This window comes from Littorina saxatilis, linkage group LG3, assembly GCF_037325665.1.
Source record: "Littorina saxatilis isolate snail1 linkage group LG3, US_GU_Lsax_2.0, whole genome shotgun sequence".
Lineage (NCBI taxonomy): Eukaryota > Metazoa > Mollusca > Gastropoda > Littorinimorpha > Littorinidae > Littorina > Littorina saxatilis.
Window position 1 is genome coordinate 48,438,855 of NC_090247.1, and position 24,652 is coordinate 48,463,506.

The 24,652-nt window shown below is 39.7% G+C and overlaps 1 protein-coding gene and 2 non-coding genes across 3 annotated transcripts; 1 reads left to right on the plus strand and 2 right to left on the minus strand.

The window, feature by feature from the left end:
• Positions 1 to 643: 643 nt before the first annotated feature.
• Positions 644 to 725, minus strand: Trnal-aag (transfer RNA leucine (anticodon AAG)). Its single transcript has one exon. It is a non-coding gene; the product is annotated as a tRNA-Leu (tRNA).
• Positions 726 to 1,390: 665 nt separating this feature from the next.
• Trnal-uag (transfer RNA leucine (anticodon UAG)) lies at positions 1,391 to 1,472 on the plus strand. The gene has a single exon. It is a non-coding gene; the product is annotated as a tRNA-Leu (tRNA).
• A 1,265-nt stretch (positions 1,473 to 2,737) lies between these two features.
• LOC138962518 (tRNA wybutosine-synthesizing protein 5-like) lies at positions 2,738 to 22,931 on the minus strand. Its single transcript, XM_070334357.1, has 10 exons — positions 22,098 to 22,931; positions 20,942 to 21,008; positions 20,312 to 20,437; positions 16,477 to 16,523; positions 14,618 to 14,710; positions 11,654 to 11,839; positions 10,869 to 10,938; positions 10,023 to 10,073; positions 6,652 to 6,723; positions 2,738 to 5,862 (listed from the first exon to the last, which is right to left on the minus strand). The coding sequence occupies exons 1-10, from the start codon at positions 22,580 to 22,582 to the stop codon at positions 5,737 to 5,739; spliced, it is 1,323 nt and encodes a 440-aa protein (XP_070190458.1). The 5' UTR covers positions 22,583 to 22,931; the 3' UTR covers positions 2,738 to 5,736.
• Positions 22,932 to 24,652: the final 1,721 nt, after the last annotated feature.

Below are 24,652 nucleotides of genomic sequence, written 5' to 3' on the forward strand. Positions count from 1 at the left end.
TATCTGTCCTGACAGAGATCAATGTTTGGATTGACATGATGATATATCCTTGATGATATGAATTTTCAAATGTGTAGTACCAGCTTCGATCAGTTCAAATTGGAAAGCTTTTTTGAAACTATAGTAAATAATACAAAAATTAAAAAACAGACAGACCGTTACTGTTAGTAACGCTTAAAAATTCAGAATTAAAAAACCCAAGAATGGTTAGTTATTGGAACGTTTAATCTATGTGGAAAAAAAAAAAAAAAACCGGTTACGCCGATCACGCCAGGTCCTGCGACCCAGTTATCTTCTTTTAAAGTTGACAGACAGACATTGTCACAAACACTTATGGTACAGATACATAAAAGTGTTCCAAGTAGCTGGCTAGGACGAAGTACCGCAGATGTTGTTTTTCCCCATAAACTAAACGTGGCCAATAACTTACCATTCTTGAGTTTGTTGTTGTTTTTTTGCTTTTATTTTATTTTGTTATACAGTAGAATAGCCTAAGATAACGGCTCAAGTACAGACTCAGAACTCGCCTTTTTCTTTCTTTCAAAAAGAAAAGGAGTAAAACTTCAAATGCCTACATATACTAGTACAAACTTTAAACCATAAAACTTCAGAAAAAGACAATTTGAACACAAAAGAAAAAAAATGGCAGCGGTGGGATTCGAACCCACGCCTCCGAGGAGACTGGTGCCTTAAACCAGCGCCTTAGACCGCTCGGCCACGCTACCTTCATAAGTACGAGGGTTCATTTTACATTACTTATTCTCATTGTCAAATCCTCTGCTCACATTGCACCAATGTGGATTTTTTTTTACAAACGAATTTCAATCTTATTTGATATAAATCTATACTGGTTCAGCTATATTAGTATTCATCAAATGCAAACAGTATCTAAGGATGAGAGAACTGCTCTAAAAGGGTTGACCGGATAAAGGGAGACAACCGGCCACACATAGCAGACCACACATAGCAGACGACGGTGGCTTGTTTTATTGCAATAAAAACCACTCGTTTGCCTCTCATACCGCCAGTCTTTTGTTTGTTAGTTGTTGTTTTTTAAACTCGCTGGTACAGTAAATCGTTCTTTCTTTATTGGTCTTCTATTGATTTTTTCTCAGTCGAAACTGAGGTCAAAATTACTGACCATAATGGGTGGGATTCGACTGAGGTGGCATAGCTGAGTATCATAGCAGTGAGGAAGCCCGAAATGTTATGCGAATTATTGACCTTTGACAATACCAATGATGACAAATCACATTCATGATTATTTACAGTAATCCTTAGAATATACTGATAACATAAAGTTAAATTAAGGTAATTAACCAAGAACGAGAATTATGGTTTAAGTTTGTACTAGTATATGTACTTTTGAACGGACACAACTTGACATCGAGGTAGCGTGGCCGAGCGGTCTAAGGCGCTGGTTTTAGGCACCAGTCTCTTCGGAGGCGTGGGTTCGAATCCCACCGCTGCCAGTATTTTTTCCTTTTCATCTTAGAAAAACTGTTAGCTTCTATTGCTACGTATGTCCTTTTCTTCGTCCCCAATCAATCTTGCTGAGGAAAAAAATAGATCTCATGTAAAACCGATAAACAATTCTTATTGTTGTTTTCTGCTCTCTTTCCTCCAGTTGTCTTTACTTTTTGTGCATGATGTGTTTGTGTGCATATCTTTCTGTCTGTCTGTCTGTTTTTGCCTTCTATTCAGTTCTTTGCCACAAAATAACTTCTTAACAGCCTGCTGATTCCGTTCAAAATGCGTATGCACATGTTTCTAGAGCTGAACTAAATTGTTACTGGTTATCAATATGTGCCTGTCAGTGTGACATTCTTGAACGGAATCAGCAGGTTGATGGAAGCATATTTTCATGTTCCACTCAGGCCTTGTTTTTTAAAAATTATATTATATATACACATCAGCCACATAGTGTGTGTGCGTGTGTGTGTGTGTAATTGACTTGTGAGGGCAGAGGATACTGGTTGGTTTTGCTGGTTGTTTTTCATAATGTACATTTAGCCCAATTTGTTTTGTTTACTCTTTTTATACATGTGTAAGTTTGGGTGTGCATTATTTGAGTGGATACCTTTTCAATCACAATATCAAGATGAACTCCTAACCTCGGGTTATAAAATATCCTGTATTCTGTACATGTAACAGTGCGTGTGTGTGTGTGTGTGTGTGTGTGTGTGCATGAATGCATGAACGTGTGTGCACATGCGCGCGTGTGTGTTTGTAAAAAGTCCCACACAACCTTCTGGTCATAGCGGAGCCGGATGTCAACTTCTCTATGGCCTGCTTATGAGGACACTTCCAATTCCTTTTTTGTTGTCTTTGCGTCCTGCATTGAGGATCAGGTACCAATTTTCAGCTGCATGAACTGCATATAATTGTACATACCGGTACTGTTTTTGCAGGGAGTGTTAGTATTGTGCACTTTCAGAAATCGCGGTGACTTATCCAAAAATTCTGGTGTATGCTGTAATGGTGTTGAGCAAAACTACTGTGGTTTGCATGCACACACATTCTCATACATACACATTTGTATGCGCTAGGACACACACACACACACACACACACACACACACACACAGCACTTACATACAAAAACCGACATAATCAAGCAGCTGGTTGCATCCAGTGTCTGTCGTTCCTTGTAGGTGTCTTCCTAGTATTTCTGTTTGTGTCTGTTTTGGCTGTAGTTGCATCAAACTATTCATCAAGAATATGCTGACAAAATCAATTTCAGTCCAAAAACCTTTATTTTGTTCACACAAACAAAAAGATCACAAATCACAGAAGACTGAGTGAAGACAAAAACAAACACTTATTTACATTAAAGGGAAGAGTAACTACATGTATATCATATAATCGGTCACCAAAACCTGAGGAAAGAAAATTTCAAATTAAATATTGATTTTATAAAGTTCACCTCCCCAAGGGGAAAAAACAACACAAAAACACAGAAATCATAATGAATGCGCATGAAGTAAAATTGCACAGATATTGTATATTTTAATGAAAGGCAACTTAATCAGTCGTGCTGGGAAACACAAAAAATAGTGTTGACGTACACAAAAGCTATAAAAAAAATCTCTAACAATAAATCTGGCAAAACGTATAATTTCTTATTAGCACCAAACATGATGGTGCTAAAGGAGTTTTGAACCATTTTCATTTTTCTGAAGGATTTTAAATATTAGCACCAACCTCATAACAATCAATGTTAAAAAATTAGTCTTAGTTAAAGCCATATGTACTCGATGACTATACACGCTAATTGCTTTACCAACAGCTGGAGACATGCTAAATTAAGTTCCCTGCAAGATATTGTGGTCTAGGACCCCTTAAATGTTGAGATATTTGAATTTTTAGTTTGATCTAGATCGTCCTATTTATAGATTTGCCAACAGAGGGAACGTTGACGCAAGGGAAATAACTCCGCGTCTTTGTTGACATCCTCACTTTTTCAGAGGCTAGAACAAGCTGTAATGCATGTATATGGTCCGCGCATGGCGACATATCGTCATTACATGGTCTTATGGTGCGTTTGACATCGATTATGGGCAAACTACACTTTGTAAACACGGGAGCGCGTACATATGCCTTTAAAAGCCAATCCTAAAAATGAAATGACTAATCAATGAATAAATAAAAGTGACAGCCAAAGAAGATAAATAGTAAATACCAAGGCCAAAAGAACGTTGGTTCACAACACAAACATGATGGCAGCGGCTAAATATGCCAAATTTGTTGCACCTGTTGAGACATATAGACAACAGAAAAGGCAGGCAACAAGTACACATGTGTGTACGTATGTGTGTGCATGCGAGAGAGAGACACACAGAGAAAAAGACAGAGAGAGAGAGCCAGAGAGATCTATATATATATATATATATATATATATATATATCACGGTGTGTCAACTGATTCTGGCTATATCGTTTGTAAACCAGATGTTTCCATTCATACAGCCTTCATTTTCAGCACTTGTTCGAAGAAACACATTGCGGTAAGTCGTGTGGGCAGCGGACTTTATGATATTGCAAGAATAAGGTAGCAAATTGTTTGGGCTATGTGTTCAAGGTGCTAGTCAACCGCATGATTACACACGCAGACAAAAGGGGGCAATATTGCATGATTTTTCAACATATTCTTGTTTTTCTCGCCCTGTAATCAAAATTGAACCCTGATTTGCACATGAGCACCAAAAACATGACCTGTTATGACATTTCGCTTGTACAGAAGTTTATAGAAATCCATGGCTTATTTTAGTACTGTACCAGATTTTCTGAAAACATGCCAATTTTGTTAGTACGCCATGATTCAGCTCGTACAAAAGAATCTGTTTCCGTTCATACAAACAGTGATTTAATCAGCTAAATATCAACATTTTTCAAGTCATCTTCTAAAGTTTCAAATGAACAAATGCTAAAATAAAGATTCATAATCAGTGTTTACTCACTCTTTCTTTTTTTTTTTAGGGGTGCTGCAGCAACTGTCATCTGATAAACATATACACTAAATGAATGTGCATTCATGTGTCTTGAAGCTTCTAGAGGAGTTGTGTGCGACAGGGTCCAATCACACTTTTACATTCACACTAAAAAAAAAAAGCCTTTGACAGTTCTATTCATATCACATCCTTGTTGACTGATAACTTACAAAATGTTAGCGGAATGGCTTCCTGTGCTTACTGTTTGATTATACTGCAATACATTTTATTCAACAGGATTTTTCTGCACATTCAGCAGTATCCCCACAATGCTCCTAAATTTTGAACTGAAACAATTCAAGGAAATCAAGGCACAACAAAATAAGGATCTGGAAGGACAATAACTTTGATTCCTAACAATTATTATCAAAAATTTGATACAAACTAAAAAGCTGAAAAATTAGTCACTTCAAAGTAATAATGCAAATCTGATATGTATTTTGATAATGCCAGTATATTTCACATTCAATGATTTTCAAAAAAGATGACAATCGAGGACACACAAGATCATACAACAGTGGGATTTCATAACAATGCTGGTTGTGCTTGAGAAAACACAAATCCTCAGGTATTTATTTTCCTCATGATTTGTAAAACCATCATTATCAAAAAACCAACAACAAAGAATAAAGGCACTAAAACGCAACATTTCTACTAGCTAAATACATCATCTCTTTTACTTTGTCTGATACTTATGCTGATGCGGTTGGTATTGGTCACTTCAACCTGTGATAGGCGACCCCACATTGGGGAAAACTGCAATTAACGACAATGAGTGTCTCCCATACATAATAGGCGATGCATATTATGTTTGAGGTCATTGTTTAGCACTATTTTTTTAATGCCATGGAGCCAAATTGAATCCTTCAAAACTCCTACTATCGGAAATGATCCACATTTTTCAGTTCATTTTTTTTTGTTAAATAGTATGGCGATTAAACAACACATTATCGCCAAAAGTATGCATCACCTGCTGTGTACAGGAAAATATATTTAGCATTGCAGGGGTGCCCATCTTGGGTAGAAGTGATGGTATTTGATACCATGAGTCATACTGACTCACTTACACACATATAGACAGCATACATATACAAATACAACAACACATTAGACACCATAGACTGTCAACAACACTGCTGATGGGGTTCAATTTGTAAACTTGACTTTAAAACATCACACAAGGTTAAGAAAAATAGATCAAAGATTATCAATATTTGATAGTGGAAAGTGGGACCACCGACTGAAGTTCAGAGTTCCTCTCGTTTGCGATCTGCCTCCACGTACTGGGCATATTCTTCTCTCTCAAATTTTAGATTGTCTTCCTCTAACATGGATGTAAGAGCGGAGACATCATCCCTTATCGTCTCCCAATTCTGCAAAAAAAGAACAACAAAATGCAGCAAAGAAAATGTTGAGCAAAGGGGGGGGGGGGGGGGGGGGGGGGGTGGGAGGGGGAGGAGGTTACTACAACAAAGAAAGAAATTACTGAACTAAACTGCAATAAACTGCAATTCTAACAAAAACTAAGATTTAAGGCTGGGTGGTTTCTTCTGATCTGTCTTGGAAAAAACTAAAAAAAGTAACGAGACAAAAAATAAATAAATAAATAAAATGCCTGTGAATGAAAGACCATAACCTACTGCAGTTATTTGCAAATCATCTCGCCGGAGAGAAAGCAAAAAGACTAAAGATGTGGAAACATTCACACATAAGTACCTGCAGTTAAAGGAACTTTTCTTTCTTTATTTGGTGTTTAACGTCATTTTCAACCACGAAGGGTTATATCCCGACGGGGAAGATGGGATAGAGCCACTTGTCAATTGTTTCTTGTTCACAAAAGCACTAATCAAACATTTGCTCCAGGGGCTTGCAACGTAGTACAATATATTACCTTACTGGGAGAATGCAAGTTTCCAGTACAAAGGACTTAACATTTCTTACATACTGCTTGACTAAAAATCTTTACAAAAATTGACTATATTCTATACAAGAAACACTTAACAAGGGTAAAAGGAGAAACAGAATCCGTTAGTCGCCTCTTACGACATGCTGGGGAGCATCGGGTAAATTCTTCCCCCTAACCCGCGGGGGGGGGGGGGGGGGGGGGGGGGGGCCAGTTAAAGGAAGGCTTCCGCTAAAATAAGTACAGTAATTATACAAACCTCATCTGGGATCTCTTCATTATCGTCAATGGTGTATTGGCCATCCTTATTTAGGTCCAGCTTCTCAAACACCTGCAGAAGGAAAACATAACCATTTCACAGATAAATATTCAGCTTGTGCGAAATGATGCCGTCATACTTCTTCTTCTTCTGCGTTCGTGGGCTGAAACTCCCACGTACACTCGTGGTTTTTTTGCACGAGTTGAATTTTACGTGTATGACCGTTTTTTACCCCGCCATTCAGGCAGCCATATGCCGTTTTTGGAGGAAGCATGCTGGGTATTTTCGTGTTTCTATAACCCACCGAACTCTGACATGGATTACAGGATCTTTTTCGTGAGCACTTGGTCTTGCGCTTGCGTGTACACACGGGGGTGTTCGGACACCGAGGAGAGTCTGCACAGAAAGTTGACTGAGAAATAAATCTCTCGCCGAACGTGGGGACGAACTCACGCTGACAGTGGCCAACTGGATACAAATCCAGCACGCTACCGACTGAGCTACATCCCCGCCCATGCCGTCATACAAAAACTTATCTTTTTGTATCAAAACTGATGCCATCAAAACATGGTCAGTACCCTATGAACTGCATTTTGTAATCTGGGTCACAAGCATTTGACATCCAGCCTGGGCACAACCAATCATCAAAACACGGCTCATCATCTTATTTGCTTCAAAAACTACCAATTACGGTGTTAGGAAGTTTATGTTGTGTTGCATTGCTATACAGGGTTCGGTTCATTCTGATAATAATAATAATAATAATAATAAATAACTTTTCTATAGCGCGAGTCCCATCAATTGGCTCCAGGCGCTTTACAAATTCATTATAGAATAAACTAGCACAAAGCAACAAGCATACAAAACATACATTTAACTGAGACATAACACCAAGAACCCAAGCACTAAGCAAAAACTTTGCGTACAATGTTTAAAAGTACACACACACGCACACACACACACACACACACACACACACACACACACACACACACACACACACACACACACACACACATGCGCGCACGCACAAAGATACCATTGACAAATAGACCATAAAGCACATACAGGGTAGAGAGTTCCATAACAGAATAGAGTTGTGGAGAGTCAACTCAGGCTAAGCAAAGGCTTTACGAAACAGGTATGTTTTGAGTTGTGTTTTGAAGGAGGAAAGGCTGCTGGAGTCACGGATAGAACTTGGAAGCGAGTTCCAGACGGTCGGAATCTGGTACCTAAAGGTTCTTTCACCAAAGGTCTTGGTCCTGGTTTTGGGGATGCGAAGGAGTTTTTCAGAGGAGGATCTGAGAGAACGGGATGGCTCGTAGATACTGAGGGAATGGGACAAATAGGGGGGAAGTGTTTTCTCAAAACAGCGGTACCCTAACAGAGCCAGCTTGTACTCGATTCTATACTTCATAGGAAGCCAGTGAAGGGTGGTAAGTAGGGGAGTGACATGGTCTTTCTTAGACTTCTGCAGAATGAGCCTTGCAGCACTGTTCTGGACTCTCTGTAAGCGATCAAGTTCTTCAGTGGGGAGGCCGGCAAGCAATGAGTTGCAGTAGTCAAGTCGACTCAGGATCAGAGAGGAGACAAGTTGAACAGTGGCTTGGAGTGTCAGGAATGATCTGACAGAGGAAATCTTGCGCAACTCAAAAAAGGCACATTTACAAACAAAACTAATGTGTTTTTGCATTGTCAGAGCAGAGTCCAGGTACACGCCTAGGTCCTTAACAGCGGTTTGGGAGACAATCTGAGTGTCGCCTATTGTCAGGGAAGTACAGTCAATCTGATTTAAAGCATGCCTTGAGCCTGACAGCATCACCTCAGTTTTTGAGTCATTCAGCTTGATAATCATCGGTCCACGCTATCGCTCATGTCTCTCTGACAGGATAGATAATTGCTACGCGGAGTACAGGGAAAGAAAGTGTCTAAAAGCCGAAATCTATCAAAACAAGAATACAGAGTTATCTTCCATATATGTTTTTCGCTAATGTTTCTGATCAAAAGACGAAAGACGAACGTGATTGTAGAATGGCAGTGATTTCTGTTCTGTTCTTCACAGTTATGATAAAGATATCATTCTAAGGTCAAAACAAGTCAAAATTTTGAGACTGCTGTGGAAAGGAGACCGTGATATTGTTGCATCACTCCCAACTGGTTACGGAAAAAGTTTTGTCCGCTCCGTAGCCATTTTGTTATGATCACGTGACAAAGTTGATTATCACGTGACACTTTTGCCATATTTAGAGTTGTTTGCACAGTAAATACATCAGCGAAAGATAGCTCGCATGAAACGGTCTTACATAACAATTCTTTCGTAATTTAAAAATTACACAACACCATGAAAAAATCATTATCAATGATCGCGAATCTGCTTATATCAATAACACATTACGAAAAGCTCTAAATATGTAAAATCGATTTCCTCTCCAGAGAAGGAAAACAAAGGATAAATGAGATCTGAAGGGAAGTAACTCATTTTGACCTGAGTTCAGGATGGGTTCGGATTACATTGGCGCATCAAGTCTGCAAATGTCCCATTACAATTCCCTTCAGCGTTTCAAAAGGCGTACTGAGATTACGTACCACTGCGCCACCCTGTGTACACCTTATATCAGAGTACAGCATTCCAAATGAGCAAAGCAAAAGCGTGCGCCAAGCCGAGTTAGTGTAGCGCGCTGTGATTGGCTGTTAAATATATATATATATATATATAGTCCATTGTATGCAGCCATTCCGGAACAATATATTTTCTTGCTTGCATGTTTGTCTTTGTTAACACAACAGCTGAGCTATTCTAGGCGAAATACAGGTCCACGTGGCTGCATCAGAAATAATACTAAGATAAAAGTAAGTTTATTGCCGGGTCGAGCAACGAAATAATTTCAGATTCATATCCCGGCAACCTCAGCTGACATTAAAACAACAGATGGGGATATCACACACACACACACACACACACACACACACACACATAGATGATAAAATACAGCGGCGAATTCTCAGATGGCACCATATTGCACCATTGGACAAAACCAGGTAGCCCAAAGCCCGCTTGACGCTTCTCAATCTTGCCTTCAGCTACATGTATGTCCCATTCAAATTTGGTTGAGGGGGGCAATTTTCCCATTGTCCTTTTCTCCCAGGCTGAACCCTGGCTATAGGGTTCTAATTATCACAAGAAATGTAGGCTTCACGGCTTCAATCTTAATAGTACATGTTCATGTACATAACAATAAAAGAAACCCATGCTCACTCTTAAATACACGCACACAAAAACACACACATACATGTACAAACACAAACAGACAGACACACAGACAGACAGACACCCACACCCCAAAACACTCACACCAACACACAACTCTTACCTCATTGAGGAGCTTGTCAGCAATTTCAGGCAATTCTCCTCCGGCGTATTCCTAGCAAAAACAACAACAAAAACAAACTTTTCTGAGACTTTATTCTCATCACGAGAACAACTACTATCTTCAGCCACTAAAATAATAACTCACAGAAGCGTGTGCTTTAGGTCTTCAATATGACTTGGAGAAACAGAAGAAACTCCCTCCTCTGCTAAGCTTCACTCCACCATTACGACAGTAGGCAAGACCTCTAAGCCAAAAGTGCACTGATGTCCGCTCGATATATCTTTTGTCCTTTTGAAAACATGCACATCGTAGCCTGTTTTTCGCTGTGACTTTATCGGCGTAATCATTCCACCTCACCTTCAAGGAATACAACTCTTCCACAGCACATGAAAACCTCCACAGATATTTTTAAACATCGTCTATTTCATCATTCCTGCCTGGATGAAGACACACATGAGATTAATCAGCGTGGTTTGGGCACAACTCAACGCATGTAAAGCTGACTCAGAGAATCTTTATATTATTCTGTTCCTGAGTGCGACTTGAACCCAGGACAACATTAGATGCACTAACTAGCAGGCTACCAAAGTAGGCTATCAAATGAAAAAAACAACCATGCAAGACCAGTTGGTCATCTTGGTAATGGGGTATTTTTGTTTATTTGCAGTCGTAACACTAGAACTTACTGATAAACACATTCTCTTCATAAAGAGAAATGCTGTATTTTTAACTTTTTGTAATACATGTACGTGTATGCACGCACGCATGCATGCACACACACACACTGCTTTTTAGAATATAAGGAAATATTCAGTTTCAGATAAGTTCACTGGTAGGAAATCTCACATCTCTAAACATGTCTTTGACCATCTCAATCGTCATCGGGTTGTTGATCACCACATCCCTCATCCAGTCCCTGAAACAAATAAACAAAATGATACAATGTACAAAAACTCAGCAAATAATGAAGCAAGATATTTCAGCCGACATGCTTGTATACATGCTTGTCCTATCCTTCTTTGACATTCTCTCCCAGCCAGGGCTTTTAAAGCTTTGCACGACTCACTTTTTAAGGACAATGTACTTGTGAATGCTTTTTGTTGTCTACAATTAAACTTTACATCAACTGACCTTTATTGTTGTTTTTTCAGTCTTTTCAAGGTAAGCGAAAACAAGTCTAAGCTTTCAAGAAAAAACCTACAGATGTTTACCTGCCCTTTGTGCACTGCTAGCACATCTTCCATTCAAGATTATTTTCAAGATTAATGTCAAGATTGAAAGGCTCCTACTAGGGCCCTGTTTGAAAACAATAGCAAACAAGAGATGAAATGTCTACATCATGAAAAGCCTCTGAATGCAACCAAGACATGTCTACTGACTTTGGGAGAAAATTCAGCAACACATTTACTAACTAAGCACAACTGGGTGTAGAGGCGATGATGCAAGCGCAAATAAGGTCAAGGAAAATAACTTTAGCTCTCATTTTCAAAACATGAAGTCAAGATAAAATTATTATATAAAAATACCAGATATGTTCGGTGCAATCATTTCTGTGCATGTTCAAGTCAAATTTCAAAACGAAGGTTCAAATATAACCCCATTTTCAGAAAAAAAGAGTTAATTGTACTCACTTAAGGCTGCCTAAGTTGTCCATTGAGCTGTCTTGTCCATTGAGCTCCACTTTATCCAGAGTGAGGCTGCGGTCACATTGACCTTGGCACACCGCCTCATCTCGGTCAAGCAGGTCCGAGGAGGAGTAGTGGTCCCACCAGAAGTTCACAGCTACGTTGCTGTTGAAGGATCGAACCTGGTGAATCCTGGGTGGGAAACAAATAGACGAATGTGAGAGAATTACAATTGCAACGTAGTACTTTGGCTTTTCTTCTGTTATAAATTTCTTATTATAGAATTACAATAAAAGACAATGATGTGTGCTGGCAAAGGACTAGTCCTACGTGCAAACACTGAAATCCCCTTTTGAAATGAATAATGATTATGGCCAATCCTATTGAATCAAGCTAATGGTTTCTTTACGAGAGTAAATCCAGTCATTTAAGAATTATCGGAGCATATTAACACATTTAGGCATGCTGCAAAGGATTACTGTTACAGAGCATTCCATTTACAAAAGTACCACCATTTAAACTGACCTGAGACGACTCCGGGAAAAATTATTTTACCTTAGTTCTTTTGTTATTGTCAGCGTTATCATTCATCCTTGAGCATTCAGCAGCCTCTCCTCTGTCCTCTTCTGTTTTTCATTCTTATTTTACTTTACTTTTGTTCTTTTATATTATAAGTAAACTGTTATTGCTGATGAAGACCTAAAGGTCAACACTGTTTGATTATGCGTATGTGTGTTTGTGGATCCAATTGTCAAGGTGAGTACAGGTTTTGTTTTGTTTCTGTATTGTAAGTAGAGGTTACATGCTGAGTCTCAGTGATTATTAAAAATAATGGTCAAAGTTGGCGGATCATGAAAAATGCGAGCTTCAGCGATCTTTTTCATGACCGCGAACTGAGACTATTATTTTTAATAATCACTGAGACGAGGTGTGTAACCTCTTTATTCCTCCTTTCTTCATTTATTCAAAGAAAACAGGAGTTTTTGTGCGAAAGTTTGATCGAATCCCACACACCGAACTGCCTGTGCGAAACAGGCCCACAGACCCCGGAGCACATCTTGCAGACCTGCCCGCTCCACCAGGAAGCCAGAACAGATCACTGGCCTCAAGGTGCCACACTGCAGGAGCAACTCTGGGGCACCAAAGACTCCCTGATCCTGACCACCAGCTTTATTCAAGCTACAAAACTTGAAGTCTGACCTGAGGCCAAAAATCCTGGAACGCCGAAGAAGAAGAAGAAGATCGAATCCGAATCACTCACCCAGTCAACCTGCGCAGGCGATCAATTAATGCGCGGTTGTATAGTTCCGTGCAAATCATTCCATTCTGTTAACACTTCTTGTCAGTTTCTCTGTTTTGGACTAAAATCAAGTACACAGATATGCTGTTATTCTGCTGTGGCAGTAAAGGCAGATATTGTGTGTTCTCTTTATGTTTTAGTATCGCTTAGGATAATATTCTTTCGTCAAATGGGACTAGCAGACGAACTTTTGCACCCGTGTTCCAACGTTAATTACTGTATGAAGTTCAGTTTTCTGGGGAAAATAGTGTATGAAACCGCTTTATGTTGTTTAAATTGATGAGATGTGTGCATTTGGTTGCGTGTGATCTGTTTATAAAATGAAATATTGTTGAAAACTGACCGTCGGATTGCAGTCAGTGTTGTCGAAGAAACTGAGTGAAAAGAAGGGGAACTACTCTTGTCGCTAGACAAAGTATGAGTTACTTGCCTTGGGAATTTGCTTGTGATGAACGTTTGTGCATGGCAGATCTAGATTCAGAAAACAACCAAACTCATGGATTTTATATGGAGATTCATGTGTTCAGGCCTGTAGTTGTTAATTTAAATGCGGTATGTTTGTATTGTTTGCTCTAGAGATGTATACTTCGTACGTATAGAGCGTTCGGAACTTTTCAGTCGCAAAAGACGGTAGTACCGAAACAGAACAGCTTCTCAACCCATTGCACTATCGAGGATTCAGGCTGTTGCTGGCTCGTTATTTGTTTGGTTGCTGGGTCATTATCGAAAAATAACTAGCTCTACAAGTTTACAGAGGTAAAGAAGCAGAGGGGGGAATAAAGTACTTCAGCTACAGTGCAACTCCCAATTTAAGACTTTCTTCCTTTTAAAACTGTGTTTTCTCAGACTTTCTGTTCATTACTTCTGTAAATTGACCCCCATTTTGAGACTCCCTCCTTTTTAAGACCTACTTTTTTCAGAGTTTTGGGGTCTTAAAACTTAAAACTAAACGGGAGATTCCACTGTATTTCAGTTCAGGAGCCGTGTGCTTTTCTGTGAAATGAAAGGAGACACTGGGGTGGCTGTATTCAGGATGTAACAACCTCACACTCCATTCTGATAATCATCGGTCCAAGCTATCGATTATGGTCTCTCTGACAGGATGTATAATTACTGCTTGGAATCTATCAAAACAAGAATACAGAGTTATCTTCCAACTGAGACGAAAGTGATTGCAGATTGGCCGACTTCCGACAGTGAAAATCCGTCCTGTTATTCACAGTTATGATATAGACATCGTTCTAAGGTTAAAACAAGTCGAAATGTTGAGACTGCTGTGGGAAGGAGACCGTGATATTGTTGCATCACTCGCAACTGGTTACGGAAAAAAGTATCGTCTGCTTCGTAGCCAAAGTTGATTATCACGTGACACTGTTGCCATATTTAGAGTTGTTTGCACAGTAAATACACCCGCGAAAGATAGCTCGCTTGAAACTGTCTTACATATCAATTCATTTGTAATTTAAAAATTACACAACACCATGAAAAATTATTATCGACGATCGCGAATCTGCTTATATCAAGAACACATTACGAAAAGCTCTAAATATGTAAAAAAATCGATTTCCTCTCCAGAGAAAGAAAACAAAGGCATCCATCCTGTCAGGGATAAATGAGACCCTAAGGGAAGTAACTCATTTTGACCTGAGTTCAGGATGCCTTACACTCACCATCTGTAGGGAATGTACAGGCAGTCCCCAGCTGTTACATTGACATGATAGAACTCTGCATCTGCAAGGCCGGGGAACTTTGTCAAATCCACACTGCAAAGAAATCATTGTATTACATTTAGTACTGACATTTCTCTGCTTGTGTGAGTGTGAGTGTGTGTGTGTGAGTGTGTGTGTGTGTGTGTGTGTGTGTGTGTGTGTGTGTGTGTGTGTGTGTGTGTGTGTGTGTGTGTGTGTGTGTGTGTGAGTGTGTGTGTGTGTGTGTGTGGGTGTGTGGGTGGGTGTGTGTGTGTGTGTGTGTGTGTGTGTGTGTGTGAATGTGTGTGTGTGTGTGTGCGCACATGCATGCGTGGGTGGGTGTGCATGGAAGAGTGTGCACATGTGTGAGCGTGTGTGTGCAAGAGAGTGTGTGTCTGGAAAATTCACAAAAGTTAGTGAATGTACACAAAAGGTACACACATGAATTGTATCCTTTTGCCGACCCATGCAACACTCTAACAATGACCAATGTTGTGTCGTTTTTTACACAAAAGGCAAAATCAATACTGTTTAACATTACCTGCTATTCAGACTTGGTCGTGTGACAGACGTTTTCTTCCACACGAGATTACGTTGATTGTCTAACGAAGCCGTCAGGCTGAGTTAGACATCAGCTAATCGAGTGTGGAAGAAAACTCGTCACACGACCAAGTCGGAATAGCATTTATGTCTCACAACTTCAACAGAGGAGAGAACAAACACGTTTTGTGTACTCAAGCTTGACAAACCTAAACACAGGAGCAGCCATTGTGGAGAGATCTACTTTTTGAAGGAAGTGACCGAACAGCTGTGAATGACGTCTCGGTATATGTGAATGACGTCACAGTCATCGTCACAGTCTGTATCTTTTGAAGCATCGCATTCTTCATGACGTCTTTTTGTGTCTGCATCCACAAAATATTTGTTCATTCCGAAATCTTTGTCATCTATGTTCAGAACTCTGTCCTTATAGTGTCAGACAAACAAGCCTTCTGAGCGAGCCACTTTCCAAGGGCAGCTAAATTCGCCTATGGAAATAGTTCTGTCGTCTGGGATGCCGTTTTCAGTATTCTGAGCGTTGAAGAATTTGTAAAGAGAAGAAACGATAACAGCAGGAGAAATAAAAGTCGTGTGTGCATTTTGTGGCTTTTGGAGGGACGATTTTGAGTTTGAATCCGTGCTTGCCATGCTCCTAAAGCGTGTAACATACAATCTTGCACACGTTTGCTTTAGCAGTGGCAAAGAAGGAAAGCGTGTGACATTCACTTTTTCATATTAACGCCAGAATTAGTAATAACATTTTATTAATGTTATTAATAACATTTTGGTCCAAAAACATTTTAAAACGTGTTTTGGATTCTCAGCATTTTTAGGTACATGTACTTTGAACACCACTACATGTTAACGTGTGATGTCTTTTTTTTTATCTTTTTCCTTGCAACAAAGTGGTGATTTTCAAAATGATATATACTTGTACATATATATATAACATTTGGCAACACTGTGCCTTACACAAAACACCTTTGAGTTAAGTCATTTTCACTTATAAATTATGAAAGAAAAAGAACTGTTTTACAAAACAATCAATGTTCTGCTCTGAAGAGTACAGAAAGCTATCATATTTTGACAGCTGTAACAACAAAAACACATGACATATTAAAAGCTGAAATAGGATATAATGAAAGGGATTGGTTTGGCTAGCGTGTAATATCCTGTTACCATACACATCTTTCACATGTGGACAGTATCTGCCAAACCGCTGGTGATTGGGGGTACAAAGGGATTCATCTACAGGTGTGAATATAGATTTTTATCTGGGCATTTTCAGCTTGCAAACATACCTGTCAACATCAACGGCGGAGTATGCCCCGTTGTGCGATATGTCAATCTGTGAACAATACATGGAAAAAATTCTTTATTGTAATCTGATTTGAGAAGACACGTACACACCCTCAAATCAGCCTTTGCTGTCAACCAAAATCTGATTTTTTTTTAAAGTGCCAAAATACGTTAACGGATAAAAAAAAAGTGATTGAACACATTTTAAAATGTTTTCATTTTGATTTACAAAACCCACTCCTAAGTAGCACAGCAGCAACCTTGTGGCAAACCAAGTTGTTTGAATTCCCCACAAATCTTTTTGAAGATACTGTACCTTGTTTCCCAGATAATGTGTGTCAAGCTTTTGGCCCTTAATTTCTTTGGTAGACAGGGTATTAATTATGGTGTCTGTTCAAGCAGAAAGGTATTCAAGTAAATGTGAAAACCTGGGTAGATTTGCGCCAGACAAAATAAAAAGACAATTATTTTAAAAACAAGTACATGTACATGAACTTTTGACTAACAGTTACGACTCTAACCTGTGCTGTGCTTTGTGCAAATTTGTGCAACCCTGCATCCAAAGTTTTCCTGTCAAAATCAATTACAGATAAAACAGTAGCAAGGGGTTTGATGCGCTCCAATGAAATATACTGCATATTGTAACATTACAACTTTGAAGAGAGAATATGACAGAAACACAAATAACAATAACAATAACAATAACAGCACTTTATTGTCCATTAAAATATTACATAAAAATGGAAATTTTTCTTCGGCACACCCTGTCTGCCTGTAAACGATTATAACAACAATTGTATAGGACGACACACATAAAACATAAAACATAAAAGGGATACAATCAAATATGATATTGCACTATGTAAATTTACCCTCTCATATCACAGGAGTTGGGTTTCACAGCCGAGTAATCACATTACAAATATTTCCCACACACCTTCACATGTACACATTGTTTGTTTTTTCCCAGCCGACCAGCCTCTACGTGATGCGAGAAGAATTTAAAATGGTGACTGCAGAAGGCAGGAATGACTTTTTAAACTGGTTTTTGCGTGCCAAAGGGACCTTATAACGTTTACCTGAAGGGAGAATTTCGAAACAGGGGTTGAGAGGATGGATCGGATCACGGACAATTTTGAGAGCTTTCCGCTTAATGGCAGCTTCGTAGAGACTGGTCAGCTGTCGTTGGGGTTGCCCAACAAGCTTGCTAGCCGTCGCAACAATGCGGTGGAGTTTAGCTTTGTTTTTAACATTTGTGGTACCATACCATGTCACAATGTTAAAAGTCAGTATGCTTTCAATCAAACTGCGATACACAAGTTCCATAACACTTTGATTGACATTAAAATATTTAAGCTTCCTGAGAAGAAAAAGTCGCTGCTGAGCTTTCTTATAAACAGCATGAACATGATCACTAAAAGTCAGCTTATTGTCAATTGAAACCCCAAGATATTTGAAGGTTTCCACAAGTTCAACTTCCTTGTCGCTTATTCTCACTTTTTGGGGACCACAATTATCACTCTTTCCTCCAAAAATCATTTCTTTTGTTTTGCCTACATTCAACTGCAAGAAACTGGACTTGAACCATTCATTCAGAAGATCAACTTGGGTAAAATACTTTGACAAAGTTTCGTCGTCCTTCAGACGCCCAACGAGGGCCATGTCGTCTGCATATTTAATGAGGGCTAGAACTGGATCATTTAAAAGCATGTTGTTTGTGTAAATGAAAAAAAGGACAGGAGAGAGAACACAACCTTGTGGGGCCCCGGTGTTTAAAACAATTTCGTCTGAAAGCACAGAATGACCAAACAAACGGTTGCTGAGGCTGACACGTTGTGGCCGATCGCATAGGAACTCCCTGATCCAGAAAATCAAATTATTGTTCACATCTAACTGGACTAACCTCTGGATAAGTATATGGGGCTGAATCGTATTAAAGGCTGATGAAAAATCCATAAAAAGAACTCTAACCGTGTTCCCTGCTGTATCTAAATGGCTGACAATCATGTTGATAAGCGTGAGTGTAGCATCTTCGACGCCTCTCTTTGCCCTATATGCGAACTGAAGGGGGTCCATGCGATCTGCCACAGACTCAGTGAGCTTGTTACAAACAAGCCTCTCCATACATTTCGCTACAACAGAAGTCAGTGCCACAGGGCGAAAATCATTTAGTTCTTTTGCGTTTGGTTTCTTGGGTACAGGTGTTATAGTGGAAGTTTTCCAGGAACGAGGCATAAAATGTACATCGAGAAAGAGCTGAAACAGCTGAGTAAAAACTGAACCAAGCTGATCAGCACACACTTTCAAAACACGTCCGCCTAAACCATCTGGGCCTGGTGCCTTACTTGCATTAATACGTGAAAAACATTTTATGACATCCTTTTCCTCAAACTGAACTGGACATGGTGCTAGAGAATCACATAACTTATCAGATTCTTCCTTATAACTGTTGACATCGAATCGGGAATAAAAGCTGTTCAAATCGTTAGCAAAAACAAGAGGGTCATCAATCACAGGTCTGTTCTGACGTTGGTCCCTCCCCATCATCGTATTCAAACCCTTCCAGGCAGCACTGGCGTTCCCCACAAACAGACATCTTTCAACTTTATCTTTGTACTGCAATTTAGCTAGTTTGACCTTTCTCTGAAACTCTTTATTAAACTCTTTAACTTTAGAACTGTCCCCATTCAAAAAGGCCATCTTCTTCTCGTTCAATACAGCTTTAAGATCCTTTGTAATCCACGGTTTATTGTTTGGATATATGGTGACAGTTTTGGTCTCGATCACAGTTTCTTCACAGAACTGAATGTTAACCTTTGACTGTTGAGGCTTTCGTTTTACATTTAGTCACTTCATGATCAACAAGGCGGGGGGGGGGGGGGGGGGGGGGGGGGGGGAATAAACAGACTGAGAAGCTGCTACACATAATTACACCTGATCAGCAAGTGCCAATTCTGAAATGTAAGGGAGACATCAAATCTGAGAGGGCAGCATTTGTGATAGCCATATGGGGATTGATAAATCCCTGCTGTGAATGGTGTGATTATCCGGGGGTGGCTGTGTCACGTACACCACCATCTGCTGCCAGTACAGATACTCATCAGACACAATAATTGCCTTTTCACTGAAGAGTTAATTGCCTATGTGCCATAAAAAAGCACATCAAAAGTTGCAAAAATAAGAGTCTCATTTTGGGATTATACTGCATATCGTTTCCCTTTTGGTGTGTGATTTTTTCCTCTTTCTTTTTGTGCTCCAGATAGGCATTGGCCACTGATTTTTGTTGGTGCAGTTGTTCGAATGCTTGTTTTTGATGGTTGATTTTTTCTTTAGGTTGAGTGGGGGGCTGTTGAGGCTTTCATTTTAATCTGCTTATTTTTTCAAATGTTTTCCTGTTAATTCTTTGCATTGTCTTTTTGAATAGAGCAGCAAACTTCTCTTCTATCTAAGGTGTGTAAGCTTCAAACATTGTATGTCTTTGTCATACCATACATGAAACAGTTGATGTACACTTTAAAGTCAGCACCTTTTAGAAGGAAATACAGTGTATACAAGGATTTTGTTTGGTGTCATTAGTCAACGAAACGCCTGAAGCTTATTTCAAATCGTTCAATACTGTACTTGGTTTGGCGATTTCGAATGTGCTGCAGCAATTTTTAACAGTGGGTCAAAGGTTAACATCAAACACTACCTTAAATTCACATAATTATAAATTGTTGACGCATTTATGCCCATTTCGGCAAATTTACCAAGCGAAAAAAAACTTCCCTGGGAAAAATGTTATTTCATTATTGCTGGATCCAGTCACAAGCATGCATTCTAGTCCATAATAAATACCTTGTCTCTGTCTCTGGCTGGATCCATCATGACAAATGATTTCTGGCCGCGCAAAAGACAGTTGAGATTGTCGAAGGCGTCTGTGTGAACTACAGAATTTGTGCCACCACTGCTGAACCACATCATCTGGAACAATGTAACTTAACATAACTATCACCAAACAGTGCTGACACCAAACAGTGCTGACACCAATCAGTGCTGACACCAAACAGTGCTGACACCAAACAGTGCTGACACCAAACAGTGCTGACACCAAACAGTGCTGACACCAAACAGTGCTGACACCAAACAGTGCTGACACCAATCAGTGCTGACACCAAACAGTGCTGACCTATGGTGTTCAAGCAAACAGAAATAAGAACAAATTGTACCTGACCCATTACAGCAATAGTGGAACCCCTCTTTTAAGACCCCTCTGAAGCCCCCCCCCCCCCCCCCTTGCTTTCTCAGATTTTGTGTTCATAACCCCTGTAAAGATTTTAAGAATTCCTTCTTTTTAAGACCTGATTATCTAAGGTTTTTGAAGTCTTAGAAAGGGCCTTCGGCTGTACTGAAACAAGGGGAACTGATACCACAGGGCAACACTTAATATTCATGGGACAACCTTGATGCCTAAATGGTAATACTTACAGCAAATGCAAATCCTTGTTCAACAAGCTCTGGACATTGCAAACTGCAAGGTACCATCACATCAGGCCTGCAAGACAGAACAAGTTCAAAGGAATATTATCAACATTGTCAGTGCATAATCTTTAACAGCACTATCTCGCAATGCAGTTATTTCTGTTTACTACTTTGGGGCAATGCAAAGGTCTACCATAGATGTATATTGGCATCTGCAGTTGTTGAAACACCAAAACTTGGTTCAAATCACCCAAAACTCAATTACTTTAGTATGACTGACAAATCTGTTCAAAGTGGGGGAGAGGTGACTGTCAAAATGTCAACAAATTGCCAAATCTTATAGGCCCTCAAATATAAAATGTTTGTTTCAGATGACAAGGCCCCCAACAATATTGGGTTCGATAACCTTTTTTTTTCTTGTGGATTGAAAGTTGCTTTTCATTTAAATTAAATAGGCGCATGTGACTTTTTAGTGGGCAGAAAATCATGCGAGCTGTGTCCCCTGATGTCGCAATAAAGTGACATCCTTGTAAAGTCTGCAAAATGGAGGTGGGTTTTTTTAAGGGTAAAAAAAGGTTCCGAGATCGATTGAAACAAATAGGGTTGGTCGGTGAATCAGAAACATTCAGTGTTTTTCTTGGCCTTTTGACCATTTCTGCTAATATGCTGAGGAAAGTAAAACCTAGCAACATCCTAATGATTTGCCAGAGTGAGAGAGATTGGAGAAGAGAAAGAGGACAAGAAAGACAGCTTAACAATTAAAAGACAATGTGTTCAAAGTAAACAACCTATACATGCATATTTTAACCTAGCTGACACTCACAGAATAGAGAACATTGTTTGCTTACAGTCCCTAGTCAGTTTAGCATACAAGCCTGAACCTTGTTTGTACTGTCTCAAGTTACAGATCACACACACTAGTGCAAAACCTGGACTGAAGGCCATATGGTAAATAAGTGTACACGTGCCAGCTATCCTCTGTCTGTGCATAGGTGTATGTTTGTGTGCCAGAGAGAGAGGCAGGATGAGGTGTAAGGTCTTCATTATTATCACACAAAATTTCCTTATTTGATTCGCGAAGAATGTACAACTGTAATTGATCATATGACTATCATTCAATTTTGAATCTCTTCATCCCAGCAAGTTTACTGTGGGAACTTACCTGAGATACTTTGGGACATCATCAACCATGTAATGCTCAGTCTGGTTGTAGATTTTAAGAAACTCGTGGAAATGCATTGATGTGGTTTCCTGGGAGCGGTTTTCTTTTTTCTTGGTCTCAAGACCCACGACAGTATCAGCAGGCACGTCAAGCGACATGAGGTAGGCGTCTGTCCACAGACGAACGGCACGTGAATCACGCATAACTCCGGGCAGCTTCACGGGCTTGGATTTTTTCAGATAGTTCTTCAAGAAGTCGTAGGGTTCAGGGAAATCATTCCTGACTTCGATCTCACGACGTTGACCACTCTCACCAAAAGGTTGTAAATGCCCTTTGAGAATGGTGGGGTCTCCATTTTTCTCCTCTTTTTGCGACGCCCCAGAGAGGCTTGATAAACACGTCAGTATTACAACCTGCCAAACGATAATGCACAACGACATGGTGGATATAGAAACGTGACTGTGACCATGGAATAGCCGCAACATGGTGTTTAGTTCAATTGTTGGTCACACAACTTGCTCTACCCTATTGATACAGAAACATTAGCTAACAGTAACACTGTCTAGTGACTGGCAAAAGTCCACTCTAGTCTCTGTCTCTGCAACTGACGAAAAGGGCGATCGGTCGGTCGAGTTATCACCCGCTCAGCTTTGGAGAACAGCTGCGTCCCAGTAGAACTCGGTGGCTATAAAACCTCCTTCGATGTTTGCTCAACTCGATACCACGTTGCTACGTCCGGGTTGCAAATGAGCGTTGTCTGCCATGCGATCTGGCCGTGCGTGTGACATCGCGTCCTTTCAAACCCAAGTTCGTTCGCTTGCTTAGCTTTTGGGCTTCAGTCATTCAACTTCCGCTTTCGTTTCCAGCATGAATGCAAATTAAGTTCTGTGTGAAATTGTGTCCCCTCGAATTGAGCAAACAAATTAAGCATAATTAATTCATTAATTATCTGAGTTTGTTTTTAATCCAAACATAACATATCTATATCTTTTCGGATAGAGGAGATATCATCATCGAATGCTGAAGAAGAAGAAGAAGAAGAAGAAGAAGAACTGAGAAGAAGAAGAAGAAGAAGAAGAACAACAACAACAACAAGGATTGAGGAGATGATACGAATAACTTGAGATGAAATCAGTTTTGGTCTGAGTAGAAGTTTGAGATTTGTAATGACCAAACTCATATAGATTTGTAAGCTTTCAAGCTGAAATGCAATCCCATATTCCAGGCATCGTCGAAGATTAGTCCAACCATCCTGTGAATTGATGCGCCAGGTACTTGCAGACAGGTCTGTCCGGCCTTAGCGCTAGATTCAGAGCAACTGAAAAATTCCAACCTATATATACATTTAGATAGGAACAGTTCCCCCACCTGCATGTATCCCTGGAGACAGCGTCAGAGACTCGAGAGTACACACACTGTGTACCTTCCTGTCTCTGGTAGCATGCAGCGACAGAATCACACTACTTTTATTTAATTTTTGTTGTTTGGACTTCTGCATGCATGTATTCGTGTTTATCAAGCCATGAGTGTGGGATCTTTATCGTGCGCATGTCTACCAAACGGGGTGTTTGGACAGAGAGGAAGAGTTTGCACAAAGTTGACGCTTAAAAATCAATTCTTTCATTGAGACTTATCTGGGTTTAACAACATCAACGTGTAAACATGAGAAAGTAATCAGTTATTATTTCCCCCGTTGCTTTCAAACCAATCTCTTCGTTACTTTTCTATCCGCCTATTGTAAGGGAAGAAACTGCTCGTTTTCTACAAACGTAATGTGATTATTTCCCTTGAATTATTGTAGACAAATGGTAAAGTATTTGTCTGTACTTCAGAAGTTATGTATACTTTAGAGTAATGAGGGTGTGACAGTGCCGCCTCAACTTTTACAAAAAGCCGGATATGACGTCATCAAAAGTATTTATCGAAAAAATGAAAAAAAACGTCCGGGGATATCATTCCCAGGAACTCTCATGTAAAATTTCATAAAGATCGGTCGTTTAGTCTGAATCGCTCTACACACACACACACGCACAGACAGACAGACACACACACACACACACACACACACATACACCACGACCCTCGTCTCGATTCCCCCTCTATGTTAAAACATTTAGTCAAAACTTGACTAAATGTAATAAATGGAACGCCGTTTCAGACTGTTTTCACCAGCAATTATCGCTGAGTGCCGCCTCTCAAAACACGCTGCGGTCACGCATAACTGGGCCTCCCTGTAGGACAGCAATCGTCCAAAAAATGTCAATTGTGGTTTGCAGGACTATACAATTTACACTAGTAGTCATACCGAATGACACTTTGTGACATTATAAATGCATGCAAAGTCGTGAATTATTGTTTAACGTAAGTTCATAAACCAATGACTAGTAATAAAACATGCATATAAAATGTTTACCCGAAACACATCTCTCTCGTACGTAGGCATAACATCCTGAAAGTTTCAAAGCAATCCAACCGGTCACTGAGACCTTTTCCGGAAGATTGTATAACATCTGAGAATAAATACTTGTAATCATCCCAAATTTTACCCGAAGTAC